This window comes from Pteropus alecto, unplaced genomic scaffold (assembly GCF_000325575.1).
Source record: "Pteropus alecto unplaced genomic scaffold, ASM32557v1 scaffold155, whole genome shotgun sequence".
Lineage (NCBI taxonomy): Eukaryota > Metazoa > Chordata > Mammalia > Chiroptera > Pteropodidae > Pteropus > Pteropus alecto.
Window position 1 is genome coordinate 69,915 of NW_006438113.1, and position 26,659 is coordinate 96,573.

The 26,659-nt window shown below is 41.5% G+C and overlaps 1 protein-coding gene across 1 annotated transcript in view; it reads left to right on the forward strand.

Moving 5' to 3' along the window:
• LOC107195899 (anthrax toxin receptor like) overlaps positions 1 to 26,659 on the forward strand; it is a 53,037-nt gene that overhangs the window by 25,943 nt on the left and 435 nt on the right. Inside the window, exons 10-15 of the mRNA XM_015592171.1 lie at positions 572 to 670; positions 17,989 to 18,058; positions 18,610 to 18,677; positions 20,769 to 20,870; positions 24,518 to 24,612; positions 24,725 to 24,802. Coding sequence (XP_015447657.1) covers positions 572 to 670; positions 17,989 to 18,058; positions 18,610 to 18,677; positions 20,769 to 20,870; positions 24,518 to 24,612; positions 24,725 to 24,802 — 512 coding nt within the window. The remainder of the gene's footprint in view (positions 1 to 571; positions 671 to 17,988; positions 18,059 to 18,609; positions 18,678 to 20,768; positions 20,871 to 24,517; positions 24,613 to 24,724; positions 24,803 to 26,659) is intronic.

Genomic DNA, 26,659 nt, shown 5'->3' on the forward strand with positions numbered 1-26,659 from the left:
TGGCTCTGTCCTGACTCACTCGACTCCCGCCCTTTGCCCTTTGGTCTCCAGGCTTCTATAGGCACATAGAATGACAGGGAGGAGAAATAGACACCCAAGTATCAGAGAGTCCCAGGGGCACCCAAGCCTGGTACTCAGCTCAGACATGAGACAGAGAAGACTTCAGCTGCATTGTCTTCACTCCTTTCTCATTTATGTAAAGAGGGCCCGGTGGAGAGCACTGCCTGAACCTCTTAGGGGGAACCTGGTATTTCAGCATTGGAATCTCATAGTAGGGTTTGTCCCTATGAGGGGATAAGGCTGTGTGCCTTTTATGTGCTCCATGGGTCACAGGTTGTGGTGAGAAGACCTCTGAGTGCTCAAGGCCCAACTCAGGCTCCTCATAGTGGACCCTCAGGGACACCAGGTGAGAATCTGGTCCACAGAGTGCACAGATATTTGTTCAGACAGAACTGCTTCCCAAAAGGAATCCTTAGGGTATTCTCTTTTGGAGTGCCTGCCATAATTGTATGAACAGAGGAAAGACAGCATCAACCCCACCTCACACAGACTTTTGTAATTGTCTTTGCAGAAAACTATGAATTGATGATTTCTGGGAAAGGCTTTAATAATGCAAGGAACAAGGACCAAGCTCTTTGTAGATTTAAGTTCAGCGAAACGATATTCTTCGGTAAGTTGTGCCCTTTGTTCCTCCAAGTAGCAAATTTCCCATACCACACTTCATTTCCCCCAGCCAGCCAAGCCTTCAAACCCTTGCTGACCACTTGCTGTGTACACTGTGAGGATAGAGGCCATGTGGACACATGCAAGGAGGAACCTGGCTGGGAAGCCAACCACCTTTTTCTTCATATGCAAAGCCCAGCACCGCAATAGCATCTAGGACCCCTGCCACAGATGGATTTGTCTGATGGGTCTGCCTCATAACTGCATTCCACCACACTTTCCTTAGCCCTCACTTCCCTTGAGAGCAAGTACCTAAATCCCACGAGTGTGCTGGTGGACATTGGAGGCAACTCTGGGACTCTGAATCTGTGCCAGAGGCACTGATAGCTTTCCCAGGAGTGTGTGTTCACCTTCGAGCAAGAGAGAATGCCAACTGCCACGTCTGGGCCCTGGAATTTGGTACAGGCACACACCATATGTGTGACCTTGACCTAATGAGTGTTCTGTTCTCAGTCTCTTTTTTCTCTTCTGTAAAATGGGGCCAGTATGGTAGTGGCACTAAGTCCAATCACACATGTAGAACAGTAATGTATGAAAGGGTTTCTTCTTAAAAATGAAAATGCACATATGAACGGAAATACTCAGGCAGCAGGTGGACCTCCATGATGAGTGAGTGGCCAGAGGAAGCGCACAGTTGGGGCAGGCCGATGTTGTATGGGCAGCGCTGAGGTGGGTGTGATCTTCCCCACAGAGTGTGGGGTACAGTTGGATTTTCTGCATCCTTCTCTCCTCTCCCAGTTAGCCCCTTGATACATTCATTTGATATTATTATATTATGTTCAATGACTTCTTATTTCAGGACCATCTGCTAAACCCGGAACAACTGTCCCCCTCACCACACTTCTAGGCCATCTCTCCTTCTTTCCCCTATGTCCAGAAGGGGCGGGGGTCTGCCTTTGCTACATTCTCACACCACAGAGGATGTAGGTGACCTCAAAGAAATTAGGTTTCTTTTGGTCTGTACTTATTCAGGAATGGTTTAAGGACTGAGTAACTCCTTTACATAGAAAGCTAACATTTATTGAGCACTTACTATATCACATAATGTGCTAAGTGCCTTACATATCGCAATTAATTCTTAAGGAGACAATTGTTACTCCTTTGTATGGGTGCAAGTAAAATCAGGGGCAATTAAAGAGTTTGCCAACATCCAGTAGCTGTTGCAGGACGATCTGGAAAGTAGACACAGGTGATTTGATAGCCCAGTTTGAATTTTCAGCCTCATTGAGATGACAGTTCTTGAAGAAGGTAAAACACAACCTGTACCCCAGGAAATGAGTTCAGAGGCTACCTCTGTGGTCTGTGGGTGTATTGGTTCCCATCCTGGATATCACCAAGGAGAACCAGTGCCAGGCTCTCACATGGGAGAGCTTGTGCTACAGTCATGGGTGCTCTGCTAACTGCCAATCTGCACCTGGTTGAAGACTGGTCAAAGTGGCCAAGGAGGGCTATTTATTGCCAGGAGTTCTGATTCATTGAGAAAGACTGGTTTTGTTGTTTTTAATTACATTCTTCTCTAATAAAATATGTAGAAAACATTTAGAAAATGTAGAGAAGCATAAAGAAGAAATATATAAAAATCAGTGTTTCTACATGTTTTATATAATGTGCTTTTACTGTGTAATGTTTTTATAATTTAAGACGTTTTTAAATGTGGCAAAGTATTCAGTGTAATCAGTTAATATTGGTTTGAAAACCCCTTTCCAGTCAATCATGCTTTGCTGGGCCCTCGGAATACTGGGCACCTGCCATCACCTGGCTCTAGACTTTGAACACCTTACTGGAAAGTCAATATGAGCCTTTTTTGGAATTTTTCACTTAATGTCAAGCATTCCACCTATTAGATGCAAATCTTTTCCCTAAAATATACTTGGCAATTAGTTCTTCATTCTCCAATGAAGGAGTAACACTGTTCAGAAGTTCATAGCTAATCTGACAATAGAGTTAGGGCCAAATAACTGATCCACATGGAAATGAACCATTCAAGAAGGAATGCCCTGATCTATAGAAAAAAATGTGAAAAACAATCATTAGATTGGTAATTATAAGAATGATACAGAGTAGAAAGCAAGGAAACAAAGATAAAGAATAAAACATTACCTCTCTTCTCAACCCGCAGATAAATACCTTTGATGCTCTCAAATATATCGTAGTAAACCTAATATTCCTTGAATTATGGAAGAAAAAGAAACAAATAGAATTAAAGAAACTGTTGAGTGTCACACAAATGTTTCTTCATGAGACATTTTAGTTTCTGAATGATGCTCTTATAGTCGAAAGGAAGCTATAAAGACATTAAGAGATTAGGACTATGTGTGGAGAATCTTTGGTTTGATTTGGATCTGTGTATTTTTAAAATGTTTGTCTATTTAGTGATACCTGAGACCAGTCTTATAAAACTTAGAGGATGTTTCTAAACAGACAATAAGCCTATTTTTAAAAAATTTAAAAAGAATAATTAAAACCTAACTCCACTTTTGGGAAAATGTCTCCTGAGAGTGTCACTGGAGACTAGGCCTGCTCCTGAGCATGACCTCTCCTGCAGAGTTTTCTTCCTACCCCTGATCACAGCCCTGGGGGTACAGGTCTGGGAGAGAGCTTGCCTTCATCTTACAGAGGGGAACGTGCAGGCCACATCTGTCCACATGGGTCACCAGGTACAGAGCTGCGGTGCCATACTCTGGCAGGCAGGGCCCTAGCTCCTAGGGTTGTAGGAAGAAGGTCTGTGCTTAGAATCACAGAAGTCATAAAATGCAGCCTTTTCTCCCATTGATCCCAACTTGCAGAGAAGTCTGGGACCTAGGAATGCTGGAGCAAGGCAGGTAGACAGCTGGTAGCAAAGTCAGCACAAAAATGCAACTGAGCCTTTCCTACTTTTTTGCAGTTCAGGGATGTAAAAAGAGTTTGGGCTCAAAGTGAGAAGGTGCTCCAGCTACAAGTTATGGAACTGTTCTGAGCTGCTGGAATGCCACCTCCCAAATCCCCACAGAATAACAGAGAACAAAAACAAAGAAAGCCTGGATTCCCTGCTCGGATCTCCCATCTTAATGAATGGCACCACCATTTACCCAGCTGCTCTGGTCAAAAACCTGCATGTCATCCTTGATTCCTCTCTGCTTTCATCCCCACATCCAGTCCACCACAAGTCCTGTTGCCCTTTTGCCCAAAACATATCCAGATCTGGCCAGCCCCTTGTCACATGCATTGTACTTACAATAAAACCTGAACCCCTTCCCAGGGCCCACGTCTCCTCACTCACTTCTTTCCTGCTCAACAAACCCAGCTAGTTATGCCTCAGGGCCTTGACACATGCACTCCCACAGCCCAGAAAAAATCATCTGGTTTCAGCTGTAGGATCACTTCCTCACAGAGACATTTTTTTTCTCAGAGAGAGAGAGAGAGAGAGAGAGAGAGAATAACAGGGAGAGAGAATTGAGGCCAATGATGCAGTCTATAAGAAGTATATCCACATAAAAATAAAAACAGTATTTTCAATTAAAAAATGAAACCCAGTCATATTTACAAATACTAAACTAGGAAACCAATCTGAAAGAAAGTGCTTAATTTTTCTAATAAGTATCTAGTTCAGACATTATTTTTTAACTCCAGTCTTATTGTTACTATAATTAGTTAAATATTAGATTAAGGTAAGTAATGAGAATGAAACGATGCCTATTCTCTCTGGAATTCTTTATTCAAATGAACTAGTAAAACATTTTTATGAGCTAATAAAAGCTTTAAGCATTTTATAAGTCTATGATAATGGTAAATTTCTCTAATTTCTGGAGAGAGGAATTGAAATATTCCCATCTGATATAACAAAGTTTATGAGTAAATTAGAAATTTATTTCAGTATTTATTTACTTTTATTTCACCTATCTCCCTACCCTCTCCTCTTTGGCAACCATCAGCTCATTCTCCATATCTATGAGTCTGTTTCTGCTTATTTACTCTATTCATTTGTTTTACTTTTGTAGATGCCACATATAAGTGAAATAATATGGTATTTGTGTTTCTCTGTCTGACTTTTTTCACTTAGCATAATACCCTCTAGTTCCATCTGTGTTGTTGCAAATGGCAAGATTTTATTCTTTTTATTGTTGAGTAATATTCTATTATATATAATAGAATATAATGGAATTTTTTATATATAATCACTTCTCTTTTTTTCTTCAACTATTGCTAGACAACCAAGTTTCCTTCATATCTTGGCTATTATAAGTAATGCTGCTATGAACATAGGAATGTTTTCGAATTAGTGTTTTTGTTCTTTTCAGATAACTACTCAGAAGTGAAATTGCTGAATCATATGGCAACTCTATTTTTTATATTTTCAGGAAACGCCATACTTTTTCCATAATAACTACACCAATTAACAATCCCATCAACAGTCTATGAGAATTCATTTTTCTCCACTCCCTCTAGAATATTTATCATTGCTGATTTTTTGATGATAGACATTCTGACAGGTGTAAGGGATATCTCATTGTGATTTTGATATGCATTTCTCTGATGATTAGTGATATTGAGCATCTTTTCAGATGTCTATTGGCCATCTGTATATCCTCTTTGGAGAAATGTCTACTCGTGTCTTCGTGGATTTTGGGGGGTTTTATTGTTGTTGTATAATATGAGTTCCTTCTGTGTTTTTTATATTAACCTTTTATAAGATGTATCATTTGTGAATATTATCTCCCATTCAGTAGGTTGTCTTTTTTGTTATGTTGATGCTTTTCTTCACTGTGTGAAATCTTTTTAGTTTGATGTAGTCCCATTTGTTTATTTTTATTTTTGTTTCCCTTATCTGAAGAGACATGTCAAAAACATATTGCTAAGACCAATGCCAAAGAGTTTACTGCCTATATTTTCTTCTAGGAGTTTCATGGTTTCAGGTCTTACATTTAAGTCTTTAATCCGTTTTGAGTTTATTTTTATATATGACATAAGAAAATGGTCCAATTCCATTTTCTTTCATGTATCTCTTCAGTTTTCCCAACTTCATTTATTCAAGATACTGTCTTTACCCCATTGTATATCTTTGCCATATAAGCAAAGATTTATTTCTGGACTTTCTATTCCAGTGATCTACAGATATGTTTTTATGTAATTACCACACTGTTTTGGTTATGGTAGCTTTGTAGTATAGTTTGAAATCAAGGAGCACAATACCCACCACTTTGCTCTTTCTTCAGGTTTCTTTGGCTATTCAGTGTCTTTTGTGGTAAATTTTAGGATGAGTTTTCTACTTCTGAGAAGAATGCCATTGGTATTTTAATAGGGAGTGTATTGAATCTGTACATTGCTTAAGGTAGCAAGGACAATATTAATTCTTTCTACCTATGAGCATAGTATATCCCTCCATTTATTCATACACTCTTTAATTTCCTTTTTCAAAGTCTTATAGTTTTCAGAGTACAGGTATTTCATCTCTTTAGTTAAACTTATTACTAGGTATTTTATGCTTTTGATGCAGCTATAAATGAAATAATTTTCTTAATTTCTCCTAATCACTCATTATTGGTGTATAGAAATGCAAATAAATTTCTGTATATTAATTTTGTATCCTGCAACTTTACTGAATTCATTTATTAGTTCTCATAGTTTCTAGGTGGAGTCTTTAGTGTTTTATTTATATACAGTATCATGTCACCTGCAAATAGTGAGAGTTTTACTTCTTCCTTTCAGATTCAGATGACTTTAATTATTTTTATTCTCTAAGTACTGTGGCTACAACTTTCAATATTGTGTCAAATACATATAGTGATAGTGGGCATTCTTATCTTGTTCCTGATCATAGAGAAAAAGGTGAAAGCTTTTCAACATTGAGTATGATATTGGCTATAGGTTTACCATATTATGTTAAAGTATTTTTCTTCTATATTCACTTTGTTGAGAGTTTTTATCATAAAAAGATGTTGAATTTTGTCAAAAGCATTTTCTGCATCTATTGAAATGATCATAGGATTTTTGATCCTTAATTTTGTTAATTTGATGTGTCATGTTGATTGATTTACATATGTTGAACCATCCTTGTATGCCACGGATGACTCCAATTTGGTCACGGTGTATAATCTTTTAATATTATTGAATCTAGTTTACTAATAGTTTGTTTAAAAAAAATTTTACATCTATATTCATCAAGGATATTGGCCTGTAATGTTATTTTTTTGTTTGGTTTTAGTTATCAGAGTAATGCCGGCTTTAATACTTCTTTATTACAGTTGACTTTCAATATTATATTACTTTCAGGTGTACAACACAGTGGTTAGACATTTATATAACTTACAAAGTGATTCCACCTCGTAAGTCTTGAATTCATTCACCTGACACAACATATAATTATTACAATATTATTGACTATATTCCCTAAGTTGTACTTTACATCCACATGACTGTTTTGTAACTGCCATTTTGTACTGCTGAATCCCTTCACCTTTTTCACCCAACCCCCTAAACCCATCCCATTTGGTAACCATCAGTTCATTCTCTGTATCTGAGTTTGCATCTGTTTTGTTTGTTTATTTTGTTTTTTAGATTCCACATATAAGTGAAATCATATGGTATTTCTCTTTTTCTGTCTGACTTATTTTACTCAGCATGTATCCTCTAGGTCCATCTATGTTGCTGCAAATGGTAAGATTTCATTTTTTATAGCCAATAGTATTTCATTGTATATATGTAACACAATTTCTTTATCCATTTGTCATTTGATTGGAGTATTTAATCCATTTACATTTAAAGTAATTGTAAAGTAAAGTAGGTATGTAGTTATTGCCAATTTAATTGTTTTCTGATTGTTTTTTATAGTTCTTCTCTGGTCCTTATTCTCTTGCTATCTTGTCTTGTACGTTAATGACTTTCCGTAGTGTCGTGTTTGGATTTTTTTCTCTTTATTTCTTGTCTATCTCTTGCAGATTTTTGATCTGTGGTTACTATGTGCTTCACATATGCCAAGCTATCTTATAGTATTCTATTTTAAGTTGATGATCGCTTAAGTTTGAACACATTCTAAAATTACTATCATTTTCACTCACCACCTCCACATCTATGTTTTTGCCATAATTATTTACTTCTGTGTATCTGTGTGTATCCCTTAATTTGCTGTTGTAATTACACATGATTTTCCTACTTTTGTCTTTTACCTTTTGTACTAGCTTTAGTATTGGTTGATCCACTGCTTTTGTTATGTGTTTGCCTTTCTCAGTAAGAATTTTTTCTTTGCAATATTTTCTTGTTCATATTTTTTATTTTTTTACTTCTTCTTAAAGAAGTCTATTTAACACTTCTTGTAATACTGGTGGTGATGAACTCCTTTAGCTTTTCCTCATCTGGGAAACTATTTCTCCTTCAATTCTAAATGGTAGCCTTGGTGGGTAGAGTAATCTTGGTTGTAGGTTCTAGCTTTCCATCACTTTGAATATTTTGTGCCAATATCTCTGGCCTGCAAATATTCTGTTGGGAAATCAGCTGACAGTCTTATGGGAGCTTTCTTGTAGGTAACTAACTGCTTTTCTCTTGATGCTTTTAAGATTTTCTCTTTTTCTTTAACCTGTGCCATTTTAATTATGATGTATCTCTGTGTGAGCCTCTTTGGGTTCATCTTGTTTGAGACTCTACACTTCCTGGACTTGTATGTCTATTTCCTTCACCAGGTTAGGGAAGTTCTCAGCCATTATATCTTCAAAAAGTTTTCATTCCTTTGCATTTCCCTTCTTCTTCTGGTACCCCTATGATGTGAATGTCATTATGCTTGATGATCTCCCAGACATCCCTTAAACTATCCTTTTTAAAAATTCTTTTTGCTTTTTGCTTTTCCAGTTGGATGTTTTCTGCTACCTTGTCCTCCAAATTGCTGATTTCATCCTTTTCTTCATTTACTCTGCTTTTGATTCCATCTAATGTGTTACTCCTTTCAGTTATTATATTCTTCATTTCTGACTGGTTCTTTTTTTATGATGTCTACCTCCCTTTTCATGTTTCCTATGTCTTTGTTGAAGTTCTTACTGAGATGACCTAGTCTTTCTCTACATTCTTTGACATCCTTATAAACAGTGTTTTGAACTCTGCATCTAGTAGATTGCTTGCCTCCATTTTGTTTAGTTCTTTTTCTGGAATTTTTCTGTTCTTTCATTTGGAACATGTTTTTATGTTTGTTTGTTTGTTTTTTGTCTCCTTATTTTGGCTACCTTCCTGTGTTTGTTTCTATGTTTTAGGTAGGTATGCTACATCTCCCAGTCCTAGAAGAGTGGCCTTATGTAGTAGGTTCCTGTGGAGTCCAGTGGCACAGTCTCCTTGTTCACCTAAGTTGGGTGCTCCAAGAGTATTCTTTGTGTGGGTTGTGGTGCTCTCCTGTTGTAATTGAGCCTGGGTTGCTATTGGCATGTCAGTGGGTGTGACTGACCCTCAAACTGACTGGCTGTGAGGACTAGCTGTGACTACAGTGGACAGACTGTTATGCAGGGCTGATCCCATGGAGCAAAATTTGTTTTAGCAGGGCTCTGGTGCCTGCTGAATCCACCCTTTTGGTGCGTCATTTGTGGCACTAATTGGGTGGTGCTCTTGTGTGGCCTAAAGCCAGCCACGAGGTGTGTTGGTTCTGGGGGCTCTTGGGAGGGGCTGTGATGTAGGCCAAAGTCAACCAATGCCTGTGTCTGGTTCACGGTCACCTGGTGGGAGCTACAAAGTGATCTGAGTTTAATAGCTGCCTTTGCAAGGCTTGGAGGAACCTGGGAGAGATTATGCTGTGAACTGAGGCCAGCTGCTACTAGGGCTGGGCTTGGGGCTTCTTTGCAACAGGTACATTGCATACCAAGGCTACCTGCTGCTTGATTGGGGTTTGTGGATCTTTCAGAGATTTTACGAAAGTACACAGCATGGGCCCAGGCTGGACTCTTGTGAGGAACAACTGCTAAAAGAGGTTCAGGCAGTACGCAAGTTGGGTAGGATAGTCTTCAGGGAATCACCATGGTGGAGTGAGAGTAGTGTTAGTCACATTAATGGAAACTCAGATTTGGCCCCAGCCTGTGGCACTAACTGGGTGCCACAAGAGTATTCTTTGGAACAATCATACCTGCCAGCACTTCTGTTTCCAAAAGAATTGTTCTCCCAGGCCTTACCTGAAGCCAGAGAATTCAATTTCTCCTCATATGTCCCTGGCACTTTTTGAGCTGCTGTCCCTTTCTCTGGAGTTTAAGGCAAGTGTTTGTGAGTAAGTGAGTCCATCTGCAGGCCTTTTAAGAGGATATCTGGGTCTGCAACTTCCCTCCATCTTATCCAGACAAAATCCCTTCAGGTTTTCACAGCCAGCTGTTGTGGTGACTTCTCTTTCCAGCACTAGAGCCCTGGGCTTGGGAACCAAGTATGGAGCTAGGACTGCATGCTCCTTGGGAGGACCTGTGCAACCAAGATATCCCTCTTGATTCTGAACCTCCACATGTGGGTGGGCCACTAGCCCATTTCATGTCTCTGTCCTCCTACCAGTCTCAACATGGCTTCTTTATAGCCTTAGTGATAAGAGTTCGATTCAGTTAGTCTCCAAGGGGTTTTCAATGTCTGATTCTCAAGGGTGGTTGTTCTATAGTTGTAATTTTGATGGGGTTGAGGGAGGACATGAGTATAGTGTTTACCTATTCAGTCATCTTGATCAGAGGTCAACACTTCTTTAAATATTTGTTAGAATTTACTATGAAGCCATCTGGTCCTGAACTCTTATTTGTTGGGAGTTCTTTTTATTACTTCTTCAATTTAATTGCTATTAATTAGTCTGTTTAGACTTTCTATTTCTTCCTGACTTGATCTTGGAATGTTACGTGCTTCTAGAAATTTATTCAATTCTAGATTATCGAATTTGTTGGCATATAATTGTTCTTAGTATTCTTTAATGATTCTTTGTGTTTCTGTGGTGTCAATTGTACCTTCCGTTTCATTTATGATTTTATTTACTTGAACTTTTTCTCTATTTTTGCTTGATGAGCTTGGCTAAAGGTTTGTCAACTTTGCTTGTGTTTTCCAAGAACCAACTCCTGGTTTCATTGATCTTTTCTATTGATTTTTAAATTTCTATTTTATTTATTTCCACTCTGATCTTAATTATTTCCTTCCTTCTGTGAGTTTTAGGTTTTGTTTGTTTGTTTATTTCTAGTTCCTGTAGGTATAAAGTTAAATTGTTTATTGGAGATTTTTCTTGTTTCATGAGATAGGCCTGTACAACTATGATCTTTCCCCTTAGATCTACATCTGCTTCATCCCATAAATTTTGAAAAGTCGTGTTTTTATTTTCATTTGTCTCTAGGCAGTTTTTGTTTTTCTCTTTGATCCATTATTTGTTTAGTAGTATGATGTTTAGTCTCCATGAATTTGTGGATTTTTTTCCAGTTTTTTTCCTGCTGTCAATTTTTAGTTTTAATGCCATCGATATGACTTCAATTTTAATCAATTTATTGAGGCTTCTTTTGTGACCTAACATGTGGTATATCTTGGAGAATGTTCCATGTTCACTTGAAAAAAAAAAGAGTCTATTCTGCAGATTTTGGATCTTCTATAAATTTCTATAAATCTTCTATAAATTTCTCTTAAGTCCAAAAGATCTAATGTGACATTTAAGACCATTATTACCTGATTAATTTTATGTCTGTGTGATCTATCCATTGATGTGAATTTTTAAAATCTCCTACTATTACTATGTTACTATAAATTTCTCTTATTATGCCCATTAATATTTTCTTTATATATTTAGGTGCTCCTATGTCATATATGTAGATGTTAATAATTGATATATCCACTTCATGGATTAACCCTTATATGATTATGTAATGTCCATCTTTGTCTATTTTTACATTCTTTTTTAAATGTATTTATTTTAATTCGTTTCAAGTATACAGTGCATTGGTTAGATATCTATATAGTTCATAAAACAATCCCCTCAGTTGCTCCCTACCTCCCCTGACCCTCCACCTAGCCAACATATTAATGCTAACTTCATTCCCTATGCCATGCTCCCCATCCCTGTGATTATCCATCAGCTACTAATTTTGACTTCTTTAACTTTTCACCCCATTCTCCCAGGCCCCTCCCCTCTGTTCATCACAAAATTGTTCACTATATTTGTGAGTCTGTTGTTGATTAGTTTGTTCTTTTTATTCCTTAGATTCCACACATAAGTGAAATCAGATATTGTTTATCTTTCTCTGTCTGACTTAAATACATTCTAGGTCCATCAAAATAATACCTTTTTCCATCCCCTTCCTTTTAGTCTGTGTGTGTCTTTTAATCTGAAGTGAGTCTTTTGTGTTTTTTCTTCTTAAAGAAGTCCTTCCAACATTTCCTTTAATACTGCCTTGGTGGTGATAAATTCCTATAGCTTATTTTTCTCTGGGAAGCTCTTTATCTGATAGCTTTGCTGGATAAAGTATTCTTGGTTGTAGATCCTGGGTCTTCATCACATCTAATATTTTGTGCCAAACCCTTCTGTCCTGCATAGTTTCTTTTGAGAAATCAGCTGCCAGTCTTATGGATGTTCCCTTATAGGTAATTATCTGCTTATCTCTTGCTGCTTTTAAGATTTTTTCTTTGTATTTAACCTTTGGCATTTTAATTATAATGTGTCTTGGTGCGGGCCTCTTTGGCTTTTTCCCTAGGATGGTACTGTTGAATACTCAGCTATAGAGAGTTGAAGGTGTGTGTGACTCTACACTCCAGGGAGCACCAAGAAAGGGAAAAATGGTCCAACATCTTGTTTTCTTTCAGGTATGCCAATCAGACAGATATTTTGACCTTTAATAGTGTCCCATATGCTTCTTAAATTTTTTTTATAGTCTTGGTATCTTTTTTCTTGCCATTCTGATTGAGTGTCTTTGGCTTTCCTATCCTCTAGATAGGTCATTTGGTCTTCTTTTTTCACTTTGTTTATTCCTTTGTTTATTCCATTTAATATACTTCTCATCTCAGATAATGTGTTCTTTATTTCAGATTGGTTCCCTTTTACAATTTCCATTTCCATTTTTATGTTTTTTTAATCTCTTTTTTGAAGTTCTCACTGAATTTATCTACACTTCCCAAAAGTTCATTGAGCACCTTTATAATCAGTGTTTTGAACTCTGCATCTGTTAGATTACTTGACTCCATTATTTCTGGATCTCTGTTCCCTTCTCTCATATGGTTTCTGCTTCTTTGTCTTCTCATTTTGTCTGCCTTTCTGTTTCTGTTTCTATGTACTAAGCAAAGCTCCTAAGTCTCCCGGCCTTATTAATGTGGATTTGTGAAGTAGGTATCCAGTGGCACAGTCCTGAGAGGGGTTCAGCTGCAAGCCAAATTTAGTCCAAGCCTTTACCCCTCCAGGACCACCTGTTAAGATTCAGCAGGCAATCCACAGATGCTGTGCTTATAGTTGCCTCAAAAGGCCACCCCAGAAACCAAAGCCAGCTGCCGCCAGTGTGAGTCTAGGCGCTGCTCAACAAGGAGCACCTGACTTGCTGAGGATATACGTGGATGTGGCTTGGGTGGGGCCACAAGTTGGGGAGGTGGAGTTTCAGGAAATCCTCAGGTCAGAGCGACCACTGTTATCCAGTTTGATGACCTCTCAGCTATGGAGGCACTGTGTCCGAGCACTGGGAGTGGGGAGGGCCTAACAAGGAACAATGGATACCGCCAGCACTTCTGTACAGAGCGAGTCTCACCTGGGCCCTCACTCCAACGTCTCTCTGTAAGTTCTTGGTGCCCACTTGCGTGCAGCCAAGTTGGCACTGGTGCTCAGAGTGAGCAGGTCTGTCACTACGAAAATCCTCTCACGGTCACAGCTCCTTTAAGAGGCTTCTGCAGCTGCCACAGCCTCCGTCTCACTCAGCTGCTCGAGACCGGGCAGCCCCATGTCCTCACCCTATGTGAATGACTTGTTCCTCTAAATCTCAGGTGATTTTTCCTTGCTGCTGCTCCTTGTTTCTGCAACTGCTTTGATTTGGTCGCCAGAGGGATGAGCAGAGCCTCTATCATCTATGCCATTTTTTTTCTCTCCTCTATTTTTACATTCTTGGTTTTAAAGTCTATTTTGTCTGATAGGAGTATTACTATCCAGTTTTTGTTTCTATTTGCATGTAATATCTTTTTTCCATCTGTATGCATCTTTGATTGGTAGTGAGTTTCTTGTAAGCAGCAGATGGATGGATCATGTTTTTTAATCCATTCAGGCACCCTATGTCTTTTTACTGGAACATTTAATCCATTTACATTTAAAGTAATTATTGATAATATGCACTTATTGCCATTTCGTTAATTATTTTTGGTTGTTTTTGTAGTTCTCCTCTAGTCCTTTCTTCTTGTTTTCTTCCCTGTGGTTTGCTGGGTTTCTTTAGTGTTTTGTTAGAGTTCCATTCTCTTATTCTTTGTATATTTTTGTAGAAGTATATTTTTTTTTAGTGGTTACCATGGATTTATGCATATTATTCTTTCTCTATAGCAGTCTAATTTAAGCTAATAGGCATTTAAGTTCAAGTATATTCTAAAAGGACATTTTTATTTCCTTCTCCACACTTTATGTCAATTTTAGATCTTTTTGTATTGGGTACCTCTTAACTACTTATTGTATTTTGAATTGCGTTTAATACATTTGTCTTTTGGCCATAATAGTGTTAAATGTCTGGTTCACTGTATTTATTAAATATTTGGCTTTACTTGTGAGAGTGTTTTTCCCTTTCTCATATTTTCTTACTTCTGGGTATGGTCTTTCCTTTTCTGATTAAAGAAGGCCCTTTAACATTTCTTGTAAAGCTGGTTTAATTATGATGAACTTTTTAGGTTTTGCTTGTCTGGGAAACTATCTTTCCTTCAATTCTGAATAATAATCTTGCTGGATAAATTATTTTAGGTTGTATTTTCCTTTCTTCAGTACTTTAAAGATGTCCTGCCACTTCCTTCTAGCCTGTAAAGTTGCTGCTGAGACATCATCTGATAGCCTTACTGGGTTTTCTTTGTATGTAACTAGTTGTTTATCTCTTGTTGCCTTCAAAATTGTCTCCGTCTTTAACTTTTGCCATTTTAATTACAATATGTCTGTATGTGGGTCTTTTGGGTTCATCTTGTTTCGAACTCTCTGCTTCCTAAATCTGAATATGTTTCCTTTCCAGATTTCTGTTTCTTTCTCTCTTTCTTCTCCCTCTGGATTCCCTATAATGTGAAGGTTTATACACCTGATGTTACCCCAGGAGTACCTTAAGCAATCTTCATTTTTTAATTTTTAAAAAATTTTGCTGTTGTGATTGCTTGTTTTCCAATAGTCTGTTTTCCAGTTCACTGATCCATTCTTCTGTGTTAGCTAATCTGCTTTGATTCTTTCTAGTGTATTTTTTCATGTCAAATATTGTATACTTCAAATCTGCTTGATTCTTTATTAGACTTTCTCTTTGTTGAAGTTCTCTCCTTAGATTCTTCTATTACAGTGCCAAGTTTGGTGAACATTCTTATGACTGTTTCTTTGAATTCTTTATCAGGGGAATTACTAATCTTTCTTTCATTAGGCTTTTTATTAAGTTTTTTCTTGTTCCTTCATTTGATTGATATTCTTCTCTTTTCATTTTGTTTGACTTTCTATGATATGAATTAGACAAAACAGCTATCTCCCCCAGTTTCGAAAAAATGGCCTAGTGTGGAAATGACCTCTGCATAAGCTGTGTGTGCCAGATGGTTTTGACAGTTCGACTGGCACCGAGCTGATAATTACAGCATCTGGGGGACTGGTTTTAAAACTGGAGTATCAGGGAGGACAGATATGTGTAGTAATGCCCTGTTGATCCTGCTTTCTTGCTTTCTTTATTTGGAGCTTAAATGGGCTAGGGTAATGTATCCAGGAACATGCTGTGATAAAGTTGGTATGGCAGAGCACCTGAATAGAGTACCCACCCACCCTATCAAGATGGAAGGAGTAGTATATAATGGCCCTCACTTATACCTTTGATACAAGAGAATTCCTAAAGTTCCCAGAGAGCTCTCATGGCTCCCCAGTCTTCTCTATATTGTCTTTTTCTCATATGTTGTGCAGAAAGTGATTTTGTATAGAAGCAACCACTTTGTAAGCTATGTATGCCAGGTGGTATTTGTAGGCCAGTTTGGGGCTGAGTGGGCACTGAGGGTTGCTAGGGTGCTCGACTGCTGGCCTGCAGCAGCTCCAGGCACTGAGACCCAGTGTGTGTGGTGATGCCTCGTTGATCCTGCTTACTCTCTTTATTCAAAGCTGAAATGGTTTCTGGGCAGTGTGACTAGAAACGCACTTTGGCAATCTTGCAGGTTGGCCAAAGCACTGGATAGAGGTCCCCTCTCCTCTGTCAAGGTAGAGAGGATATAACCAATGGTGCTCACTGGTGCCTCTGATACTGAAGAATTCCTACAGATCCTGGAAAGGTCCCACAGTATCCCAGATTTCTCTATTCGGTCTCTTTCTTTTCTTTGGTTTCAGAAGTTGTTCAATCATTTGTCAGTTGTCTCTCAGAAGTAATTGCTTTATATGTGTATATTTTATTGTGCTCATGGAGGATGTGAGTTAAACATCCTCCTATACCACTGCCATCCCAGACCTCTCCTCCAAGAAATATTACTTTCAGTGGAAATTTTCATCAACATACAAAAGTAAAAAGAATTATATAATGAACTTGAAGCATACATCACCTACGTTCAATAATATCCAACCCTGGCTGGTCTGGTTTTGCTGATATCCTCACCACTGATTATTTTGAAGCATATCTCAGATATCAAAGCATTTCTTTTATAAATATGTCAGTTTCTCTAAAAGACCAACTGGATCCTTGAAGATAGAGCTTGCCACCCATTCTTAAGCAATATTCCTTCCCCTTCCTTCTCTGTACTTTCTCTTGTTTACTAATGTCACAGCATATTTTTTACTCTCTAGAATTTATTGTCTTTATTATTATTTCATTGTCTATCTCTCTCTCAAATGCCTAAAATGTAAGGTCTTTGAGAGCAGAGACTCTGCCTGCCTTGTTCCCATTGAACACCAGAGCATCGCACAGTACCTGGGGCATAATATGTCCAGAAGAAGACAGAAGAGAAGCTGGTGTCTGCCAAAGTGTTAGCTCTACTTGCCAAGAGTAGGCAAAAGGGAAGATGGATGGATAGACATGTAAATCGACATTCTTTTTTTTTTTCAATTACAATTGACATATTATATTAGTTTCAGACATACAACATAGTTATTAGACATTTAAATATCTTACAAAGTGATTACCCCTGTACGTCTAGTACTTATCTGACACCATACAATTATTACAACATTATTGATCATATTTCTTATGCCATACTTTACATTCCCATGATTATTTTTATAACTGGCAATTTGTACTTCTTAATCTTTCACCTTTTTCATCAATCTCCCTAAATCCCCTCTCATCTGACAACTATCAATTTGTTCTCTGTATCTATAAATTTGTCTCCATTTTATTTGTTTATTTGTTTCTTTAGATTTCACGTATAAGTAAAATCATATGGTATTTGTCTTTCTCTGACTTATATCACTTAATATAATACCCTCTAGGTCCACACATGTTGTCACAAATTATAAGATTTCATTCATTGTTATTGCAGAATAATATTCCATTGTATATTTGTAACACATCTTCTTTATCCATTTATTATCAATGGACATTTAGGTTGCTTTTGTATCAGCTTTTGTAAATAATGCTGGAATGAACACAGGAGTGCACATACCTTTTCAAATGAGTGTTTTGAATTTCTTCAGATAAATACCCAGAAGTGGAATTGCTGGGTCATATGGTAGTTATATTTTTAATTTTTTGAGGAACTGTCATACTGTTTTACATAGTGACTGTACCAATTTACAATCCTGCCAACAATGCATAAGGGTTCACTTTTTTCAACTCTTGTCAACACTTGTTTGTTGATTTATTGATGATAGCCATTCAGACAAGTATGAAGTGATATCTCATTGTGATTTTAATTTGTATTTCCCTGATGGTTAGTGGTGTTGAGAATTTTTTTTTTATGTCTATTAGACATATGTATGTGCTCTTTGGAAGACTGTCTATTCTGATTCTCTGCCTTTTTTAAACTGGATTTTTTTTTTTTTTTGGTGCCTCCAATTTCTTAGTCATCACATCACGGGTGTGGGACCTACTCATTCCACATCTTCAATGTGGCTTCTTCTTTATATCCTTAGTTATAGGAATTGTGTTCAGCAAGACTTCAGGTGGTTCTCAGTGATGGTCGTCCTATAACCACTGATGTTCTTATGTGATTTTATTTCAGATAAACAAGCCACATCTGTGGAAGATACCAACATAAGATGTCCAGGAGTAAACGTAGACAATCCAGACCAGTAAGTGCCCAGCTCAGGGATTAGGCAAGTATTGTTGTTACCAGGAGGTGTCCAGAATGTGAGACACCATCTCTGCTGGGGAAGCACCTGTCTTTCTCCAGGAGAGCTCTGAGCATCCTCAGCAACCACCTTCATTGGTAGTTTCCTAAGGTGCTAAGGGATCTGCTGTGCCTGGCTCTGATGAGGAAGGTAGGATGTGAGAGATGATGTGTCCCAGGGATGGTACCTTTGTTCCTGGCAGCCTTTCAGAGCAAAGCCAGAAAAGTGGGAATGGTGATACTAAACATCCATCCCTGGTCACTTAGCTCATGGCCACACAAGCATCTAACCCATTCAGGGCTCCTCACTGCCTGGTCAGTCCTCCTTGTAGAAGTTGACCTTGTAATGTTTGGGGATGAGCTCTCCTTATCCATGCTGTCTGCTCTCTGGTGACCCCAATGCATGATGTTCAAAGTCATTACAATGAGGACAGCTGTGGGCTCTGTTTTGAGCCAAGTGTAAATACTGTGCTATTCTGGACTGGTGGTTATTGTCTGCCCTTTCTTGTTTAGGGAAGTCTTCGTGGAAGTTAGCCTGGACAATGGCGCCAGCTTCATCAATGACAATATTAGCATCATCAGTAAGGACTGTGTGAGTGTTGGGTGGGGCTTCAGCCTCCCTCCAGTGCTATACAGATTCTCTGCACTGAAGGGAAAGACAGCTTGTGGAGGCAGGAGAGGGGGAAAATGACCTCAGGAAGGTTCAGCAAGTAGTTTGTGCAGACAGCCACCTTGGATTTTAGCCCTTAATTAGGGAGTTGTGCCTCCATTCAGGCTTGGGAAGTATCCTGGGAGTGCAACTACAAGACTCCTAGGTCTAGCCAGCTGTCCAGGCCTAGCCGAATCAGTTTTCTCTGTAAACCAAGTGTCACTGAGGAAAGTGGAAGAACCAATTAGAGCTCTGAGCAGACTCCATTAAGGGTGCTGACACTTTGCACACACTGTCAGCCAACTTGCCACCTCCCATGGCCTGAATCTAATGTTGTGGAGTTCATGGTCCATCTGGATTCCAGCTGGATAGAGTGGGAGAGGCTGGGAGGATGTTTATTAGGACCAGAGTTTAGTACTTCTGGACCACCTGGACTTTCCAAATCTGGGTCCAGGCACAGAGGATGTGGAGTGTGACAAACCGTTGGCCTGCTCAGTCAGAGTGTGTTCCCACTGCATTGATGCAGCTGTTGAAAAGTTCTGAACCCACTCGTGATCATGATAATCTCTGGACCCTAAGCCTGCTTGGAGAACACGAGCTGTCATCTTACAGATATCATCAACCTCTCTTCTACCTCTCCTTCTTTCTCATGCTCCTCAGTGGTTTCTCTCTGCTAACTCTCTCTGAACTAACTCCATAGGAAGGTTTTCTCTTCTGTTGTTAGGGAAGCCTCAAGGCTGTGGGAGAGGCCAGGGATTCAGCCCAAGGAGGGGCACCTAAAATTAAGTTCTGTTCCCTTCGGTGCCTTCTGTTCAAAGCTTCACATCATCTGGGCCCCTTAGCCTAGGAGCATGATGTGTATGGCAGAGAACATTACGCTGGAGAAGAGGTGTGACTGGGAAGAGGTTTCATGTGCATAATTGCCACCACCCTTATGTCCAGTATCAGCTTGTGAGGGTTCAACAGTGCTGACAGGCCTCTATCTGTGTCTGTCTTCACTTATCCCTGGATATCCACTCAGGGATATCAGACTAAGCTGACATATTTGCCCATCAGAAGTCCCATCTTTCAACGAGCACATAGAGAATAACTCAGGAGTAGCCTGGTGGCTGCAGGCCTAGCACAGCAACCATCAGCCCTGACTTCACCTCTCCTTTTGGCTGCCCTGTCTCCTGGGCACAGGCTCTCTCATCCTTCCCCCTCAGGTTTCTCTGACAGCACAGCTCTGGGTTTAGGGGAGGGCTGTGCAGCATGTGGGTCCTCAGATGCCCTTGGTTATAAAAACAAGAAGACAATAGATTTCATTCCTTAAGCCCCCATATGGGCCTGTGCTAGGATTTTCTACAAACTCTCTCTAAACCTCACAAGTACCTGTTCATTTTCTCCTTACAGATAAAGAAACAGAGATATTTAGGGAGATTGAGTAGAGTTGCCCAAGTTTGCTGAGCCAATAAATAGTGAGAGAGATGATGAGGAAATGGAGCAGGATCTCCTGCCTCTGTTCTTGCAGCCCACATCTCAGTGGGCCTTAGCAGCACTCCCACACTCATCTTAGTAGCTGGCTTTTGTGGTCCTCACAAAACCCTTGTCTCGCCAGCTGAGGCCTTCAGTTAGAGTTGGCTTGTCACTTCACTGAGGACTCCAGACTTCCCTGACAGGGCTCTGGGGCAGAGCCTCTGATCAGGGTTGGTGGTGGTGTCTGTGGTCCATGGCTCCACAGTGGCTCTGGGTTCTGCCCATGTATCCCTAGCTCTGCTATGGCCCCTGCAGGTGAAGCTACCTGAAGTGACAGGTAGGGGTGTAGACAAGGTAGTTCATGGGAGATGCTGGGTGGTATTCGCCCAGGAAGAGACCACCTAGGCCCACTCCAGGCCTTTGGCATGTGTCCTTTTTGCAGGAAGAGAATCCAGCTAACCACGAACCTGACAAAAAACGTCTAATACCTGGCCTGCCTCTCCCAGTTCCTAATCCACTGCCTGCAATAGTAGGAGCGTTGACACCTGCTCCACCGTCTCCCTTTCAGTTCTTGTCCGAAATCAACCCTCTGTACTTCCTTGCACTCATTCCACTCTTGATCTTCTTCCTGTGGCTGCTCTGGTGCCTCTCACGGTCATGCTGCAGGAAGGTGAGTGACTTCTGCCCATGCAGCCCCAAGGGATCCTGCTCAATGATTCTGCCTGTGGGCAGGTTCCCATTAGATAAGAGATCATCTAATGAGAAGAAAGATATACAGACACTGTCCTCTATTCCAAGGCTCAGACACAGCCTGAACTTCTAAAGGAACTCCTGCCTAGTGCTTGCCTGAGGGAGGTGGCCTATGAGCTGCCCTGGCCTATGTGGAGAAGAGAACCCAGGCACCCTGAAAATAGGGCTGTTTCACAGCCCTAGAAGACATAGGTGGACATAATCCTGGAAGAGGCCCCTGCTGGTGAGGGAAGAAATCCCACAGGAGATACAAATGGCCCCAAAGATAGAATAATGCTGACCAGGAGGAGTCACAGTATCTGGGGGCAGCTGTGCCTTTGAAAATCAACATAGGTCTAGTGCCTTCTGCCATTTCTTCTCCAGCCATTACTAAGCACCAGAATGAACTGAGCCCTATACTGGGCACGGAGGGGCAGAAATGAAGTGGCCACCATCATTGCACACAGGAGCTCAAAGTGTGGTATCTACTCTGTTATTGGTACTGGGGGAATATTGAGGGTAAAATGTCAACTTCATAGGGTGTGAGAAGTGCCCTATGTAACCAGAGTAACAGCAAATGACAGAGACTGGCCCCAGTGAGGGATCGAGGCAGAGGCACTGGTTACCTGGGTTTGTAAGGACACAGGAAAGAGATCTGGATGAAGAAAGAGAAAAAGTAGAAATTTGAAACAACCAAGTAAACTAGCAAGATGCAGGATGATCAAATTTCTACAAATGGGGGAGAAGGAAAGAGAGAAAACCCATGGGTCATGGAAACTGTCATACCTGAGGGCTGGGAGGCCAGAGAGGGCCGCATGGGGATTGAGATGAAAGGGGAGAGAGAAAGGGGAGTGGGCCCCATGCGGTGTCTTCATATAATGGTGAGCAGCTGAGGAAAACTACCATATGTGGCACCTCTACCAGGGACCAGACTCCTTAGTCTAGCTGTCTCCCTGTCAACCCCACAGGGTTTTTCCGATTCCCCTTTGTTAACTGAGGGAGGCCTGCTGCTCATGGTGGTGAAACATGTTGGCCACCCAAGCAATGGGCACTCAGTTTGACACCGTGAAACTCAAGTCTTTCCTGCTCAACACCCTTTCAACTGTGTTTATGTCTCTTTAACATTCTAGACCATCAAAGAGCCAGTGCAGAAATTAGTAAATGCAAGTTATGGTTTACTCTGATGTTGTCAACAAAACTGATGTGCACACCAACCTTGACAATTAGGCCACCTATAGCCTGTGGTGGCCTAATCCCTCCCCACACCACTAGGTCACCTACAGGGGCAGAGAGCACTGGGAGAAAGAAGAGGGATTACTGTGGCAGGAAGGGCCCCAAAGAGGATGTAGGACTCAAAAAATTACACCCAGACAACACTCTCCCCATGCTCCCAACACAGCCTCATCTAGGGCCTTTGTCACTGCATTAGCAGTTTGAGGGAGACTATTTCAGCAATTGCTATGATCCCTACTGAAAGAAAAGGTGCTTTATTGTCAATTCCCAAAGGACTGTTTATAAGATGGACCTTGACCAGGAGCTGAGCTTTTGGAAAAGGAGCCTCAGGTCAGGATCCTGGTCTTCCCTCCAGGCTCTGGTGTATATTCGGCTCCAACTCCTTGGTGTTCTTCTTGTCTCCTGCCAGGGCAAAGGGCTTGATTGGGAGTAGCCTATAGGGACTGCAGGACTGAGGAGGGTGGACAGAGTGTAATCTGGCACTGAGCTGTGAGGGAGGCCCAGACCAGGCGAGCACAGGGACCAAGGATCAAGTGAGCATGTTTTGGTTCACCCAGGGTGGGGGCCCAAACTAGAGCCCATGAGAATGGTCATACCTGGGGCACAGTGTCCCAGAAACAGGGAGAACCTAGCCCTGTGATCTGGTGAGAAACAGTCCTCAGATCCCAGGCCCATGTCTCAGAAGGTTTCTGTGCTGGTTGTAGTGTGGCCTGGGGAGGCTGGATCTGCCAGAGTCAGATGAATATAGCCCCGTCATCTGCTAATGCTCACACCCCTCCATTATATCAAACAGCCCAAGACCAGGCTTCCCCAACAAGGTTGGGCTCAGGTAAACCAAGAGGACAGGAAAGAATTTGCTGGCCTTCCTTGATAGAGCCATATTTGCAAACTGAAAAGAGTTTGTTTGTGTTTCCCATGGAGGGCACTCTGTTACGGTGCAGGGTGCTACTCATTTTTCCTTTACTTCTCCAACAAACATGTGCTGAGTGGCTAAAAACTGCCAGGTGTAGGGGCAACAGATGGCATGTGTTGTACTCAGCAGCTGCCAGACAAGGAAGAAGACAGTGTTTTCTCTTTCTAGGCTCCAGAGACATGTTCCTTACCTGCAGTGATTGTCCCTTGTTCTGGGTGCCACGTAGGCGGGATAAGAAGGATGGAGGTGAGAAGGATACTTTAAGAGGAAGCTGTGACACCAGGCTTCCTCTTAAATATGGGGGCAGGGGGAGGGACTACTGATTCATGCCACACAGACCTGGGCTCCAAAGGCATGGCTTGTATGAGATAAGCTTTATGGTCAATGGACTTTGAGCACTTGGGTCCCCACCCCAGAGTCTCCCCCTTGGAACAGTTCCAGGTTTAGTGTTTAGAGAGAGAGACAGACAGACAGATGAAAGACAGACAGAGACAGAGAGAGACAGAGAGACAGAGAGAGAGACAAAGAGAGAGACAGAGAGAGAGGAGAGGAGAGGAGAGGAGAGGAGAGGAGAGAAGAGGAGGAAGAAGAATAAAAGAAAAAAGTTCTGAGCCAAGTCTTATTCATCATTAAAACTACCTAGAAATGCCTATAGGACCTGCTCTCCTTACAGAATTCCCCTCAGGAGAGTAAGGCAAAGAGCTCACTACATTGTCCTTGTGGCCCTCTGAGATGAAGCAACAAGAGCTGCATGGTAGAGGGGTCCTGAAAAAAATGTTCTTTCTCCTGGTGAGGGAGAATTGAGCCTGATGGGGAGCATGAGGTGAAAGGGATAGAAAGGGGGACCTAATAATCAGTTTGAGGAAGAACGAATACCACAATCTCTGCCCAGCTTTGCCCTCTCTTCCCCTGGTCCTGCCTTTGTCTTTGGTCAGATCCATTGTTTCCTCTTCTGGCTTCAGATGGCAGCTGGAGAGCCAGCCCTGCCTAGCCCTAACAGTCAGTATGTAGGCACAGAAAAGCCAAAACACGCCTTCCAGAGAAGGTGGAAGCTGCTTGCCAGGGACTTGTATCTGTTCACAGGCCCAGGGGGTCTAAACAGCAGAGTCCTGCAGCCATGATGCCCCTACCACTAGGTCCAGGGCCAATTTCTGTTCTTTTTTTTTTCCATTCTCTTTTACACAACTCACCCCACCCCTGTATCAGGAACATGCCCCTGACCAGAGTATGAGTCCTTTTTCCTCCCTACTCCTCATGTGCCTCACAAGTCTAGAGGCCCTCTTACCTCCTCTTTGAGCACATGCCTACATCCCCCAGTCCCATGAATGTTACCCTTTCAGGACTTCTCCTTAGCTCTCATATATATCCTCCAACCTTTCAACTTTTTCTCTAAAAGTAGCTCCAGACTTTTCCTCCTATACCAAAATACTGATCTGTTCCAGATCCCAAACAGTTTGTGACACAAAGTGACTACCTCTTTCCCAAACACACAAGTTGCTTGGCCCCTGCCCCAGGTCCAGGTGGCAGTGATGTCTTAGTGAGTTCCTGAGGACAGGGCCCTCAGGAGCTGTCCATGAACCAGAGAAGACTACTCTCTGGAGGCAGTGTTCATGCCTAGAACTTCCTTGCAGCCATATTTGCTTTTTCAGGGCAAACTGGATACCTTGTGTGACTTTGTTCAAGGCTGCGACCAGGTGCCATTGATGTGTTGTAAGCCCAAAAACAAGGTAAGCATGAACACAGTGATCCTTCCTATGGGCTAGAGGTCTTGCTTTTTGCAAAGGGTCTTGAGATTGTGGATCAGAGAGCCCTGTCTGAACATCTGTGAAGGAGGATACTCAATACATGGAGTAATGGAGCTCAGGAACCTCCCAGGCCAATGCTGGATACAGTACCCATGCATTTCCCTCACATGTGTTCTCAAGAGTGTCAGAAAACTTATTTAGAGCATTACCCGACACTTCCCAATTTAAGTAAAGAGGGCTGGAGAGGAAAGGAGGCCAGCAAGTTCTATTGGGTTACCAGTCCATTGTCTCTCCCCACTGATCACCTGACCCTTTGGGTCTGCTGGCCTCACACCATCCACTGAGCCTCTCCTCAGCTGGTCATTCAGGGCCATGAGTGGTGGCAGACATGTGAAAACGCTGCCCCAAGGTTGTATGACAAATACAACCTGTGACTTGGGGAGAAGCAAATTGTTACAATTGTCCTTCTTGGAATTTAATCATAATAATGGCTAATTTTCATTAAGTCTTTCCCATGGGCCAGCTACTAGCCTAGGAACTTTACATGTTTTCACTCTTTTACTCTTTCCACTAACAGTGTAAGTAGGTACTACTATTTACCCTAGTTTTACCAAGGGAAAAACTGAAGCACAGAGAAGCTCAGTGACTTGTCCCAGGTCACAAAGGCTGAGAGTGGCAGAGCTGGCTTTGTTACCAGAGTTCACCCTTCACACTGCCCTGCCCCATTTGGGGTCAGCACTTCTGATCTCTTGATGGCTAGTAACCCCCAAATCACTGGAAGTCTGCCCTACTCAGGCCCCAGGGCCCAAGAAGAGTGGTGCTCCTGCCTCACCTGAAAATCATCTGCCTGGGCTATTCCATGCCAACCTTCTGCACAGACTGGGGCAGGGAGCCTGGAGGATGTTGTCATCTCAAAGTCTGTAATGAGGGCTGTGTTGGCCATATTCAGGGAACACTGGCTCTCAGTGGATGGGCAGGTGAGCATTTACAAGCTCTGTGCTGCATCATTTCTTCCCACACCAAGAAGCTCTCAATGCTGCAGCCCTCACAGCCTGTTACCAATCCAAGGGTGCCCCAGCTGCCCTTGCCCTGGGCTTTGGAGCCAGGCCTAAGGGCTGTGGAGAAAGGTCATCCCTTCAACGCACTCTCACCTAGAAAGACTGGCAGTACTGGGGCTATGAGGGCAGTCAGACTTCGTCTTTTCTTTCCAGGCTCCCAATCTAGGTGGGAGCAGACAAGCTCCACATCACAACAGAGTCTAGAGCCAGGACACTGGGGCTGCCTCAGGAAGGCAGGGCAGAGGTCCGACACCTGAATCAAGTCTTCAAGAAGGAGCCCAGGATGGAGGCCAGCACCCAGGGAGAGAAAAGGCATCACAAGGCCTACCCTGTGGTCCTGATGGGTCTTGACCCTGACTTCCTTGATTCAAGGAAACCACTGCTTAATGGTTTCAATTCCAATGGCTTCTCAGTGACATCTCTCTTATCTTCCCTACAGAGAAAGTGCCAAAAGCTCTGCTTCAGACCCAGCCAGAAGTACTACCCCCTCAACAGCTATTGCACTTGGTGCCATCAGCCCCCACCCATATGCTCTCAGCCTACCTTCAGGATGCTGCCACTGATCGCTTCCCCTGCCCGGGCACTCTGCAGAACTACCTTATCACTCCCACCCCCATAGCCCAAACTCTAAAGCACCAAAATCCCAAAACAAATAAGATACCTTTGTGTACTAATTGGTCATATATGTTGAATCATGGTTTAAAGTCAAAAGGAGTTGGATTTTGTTGCTGATTAGCATGAGAGATTGTTACCTGATGAGCATCACTCTCTGTATGAGATG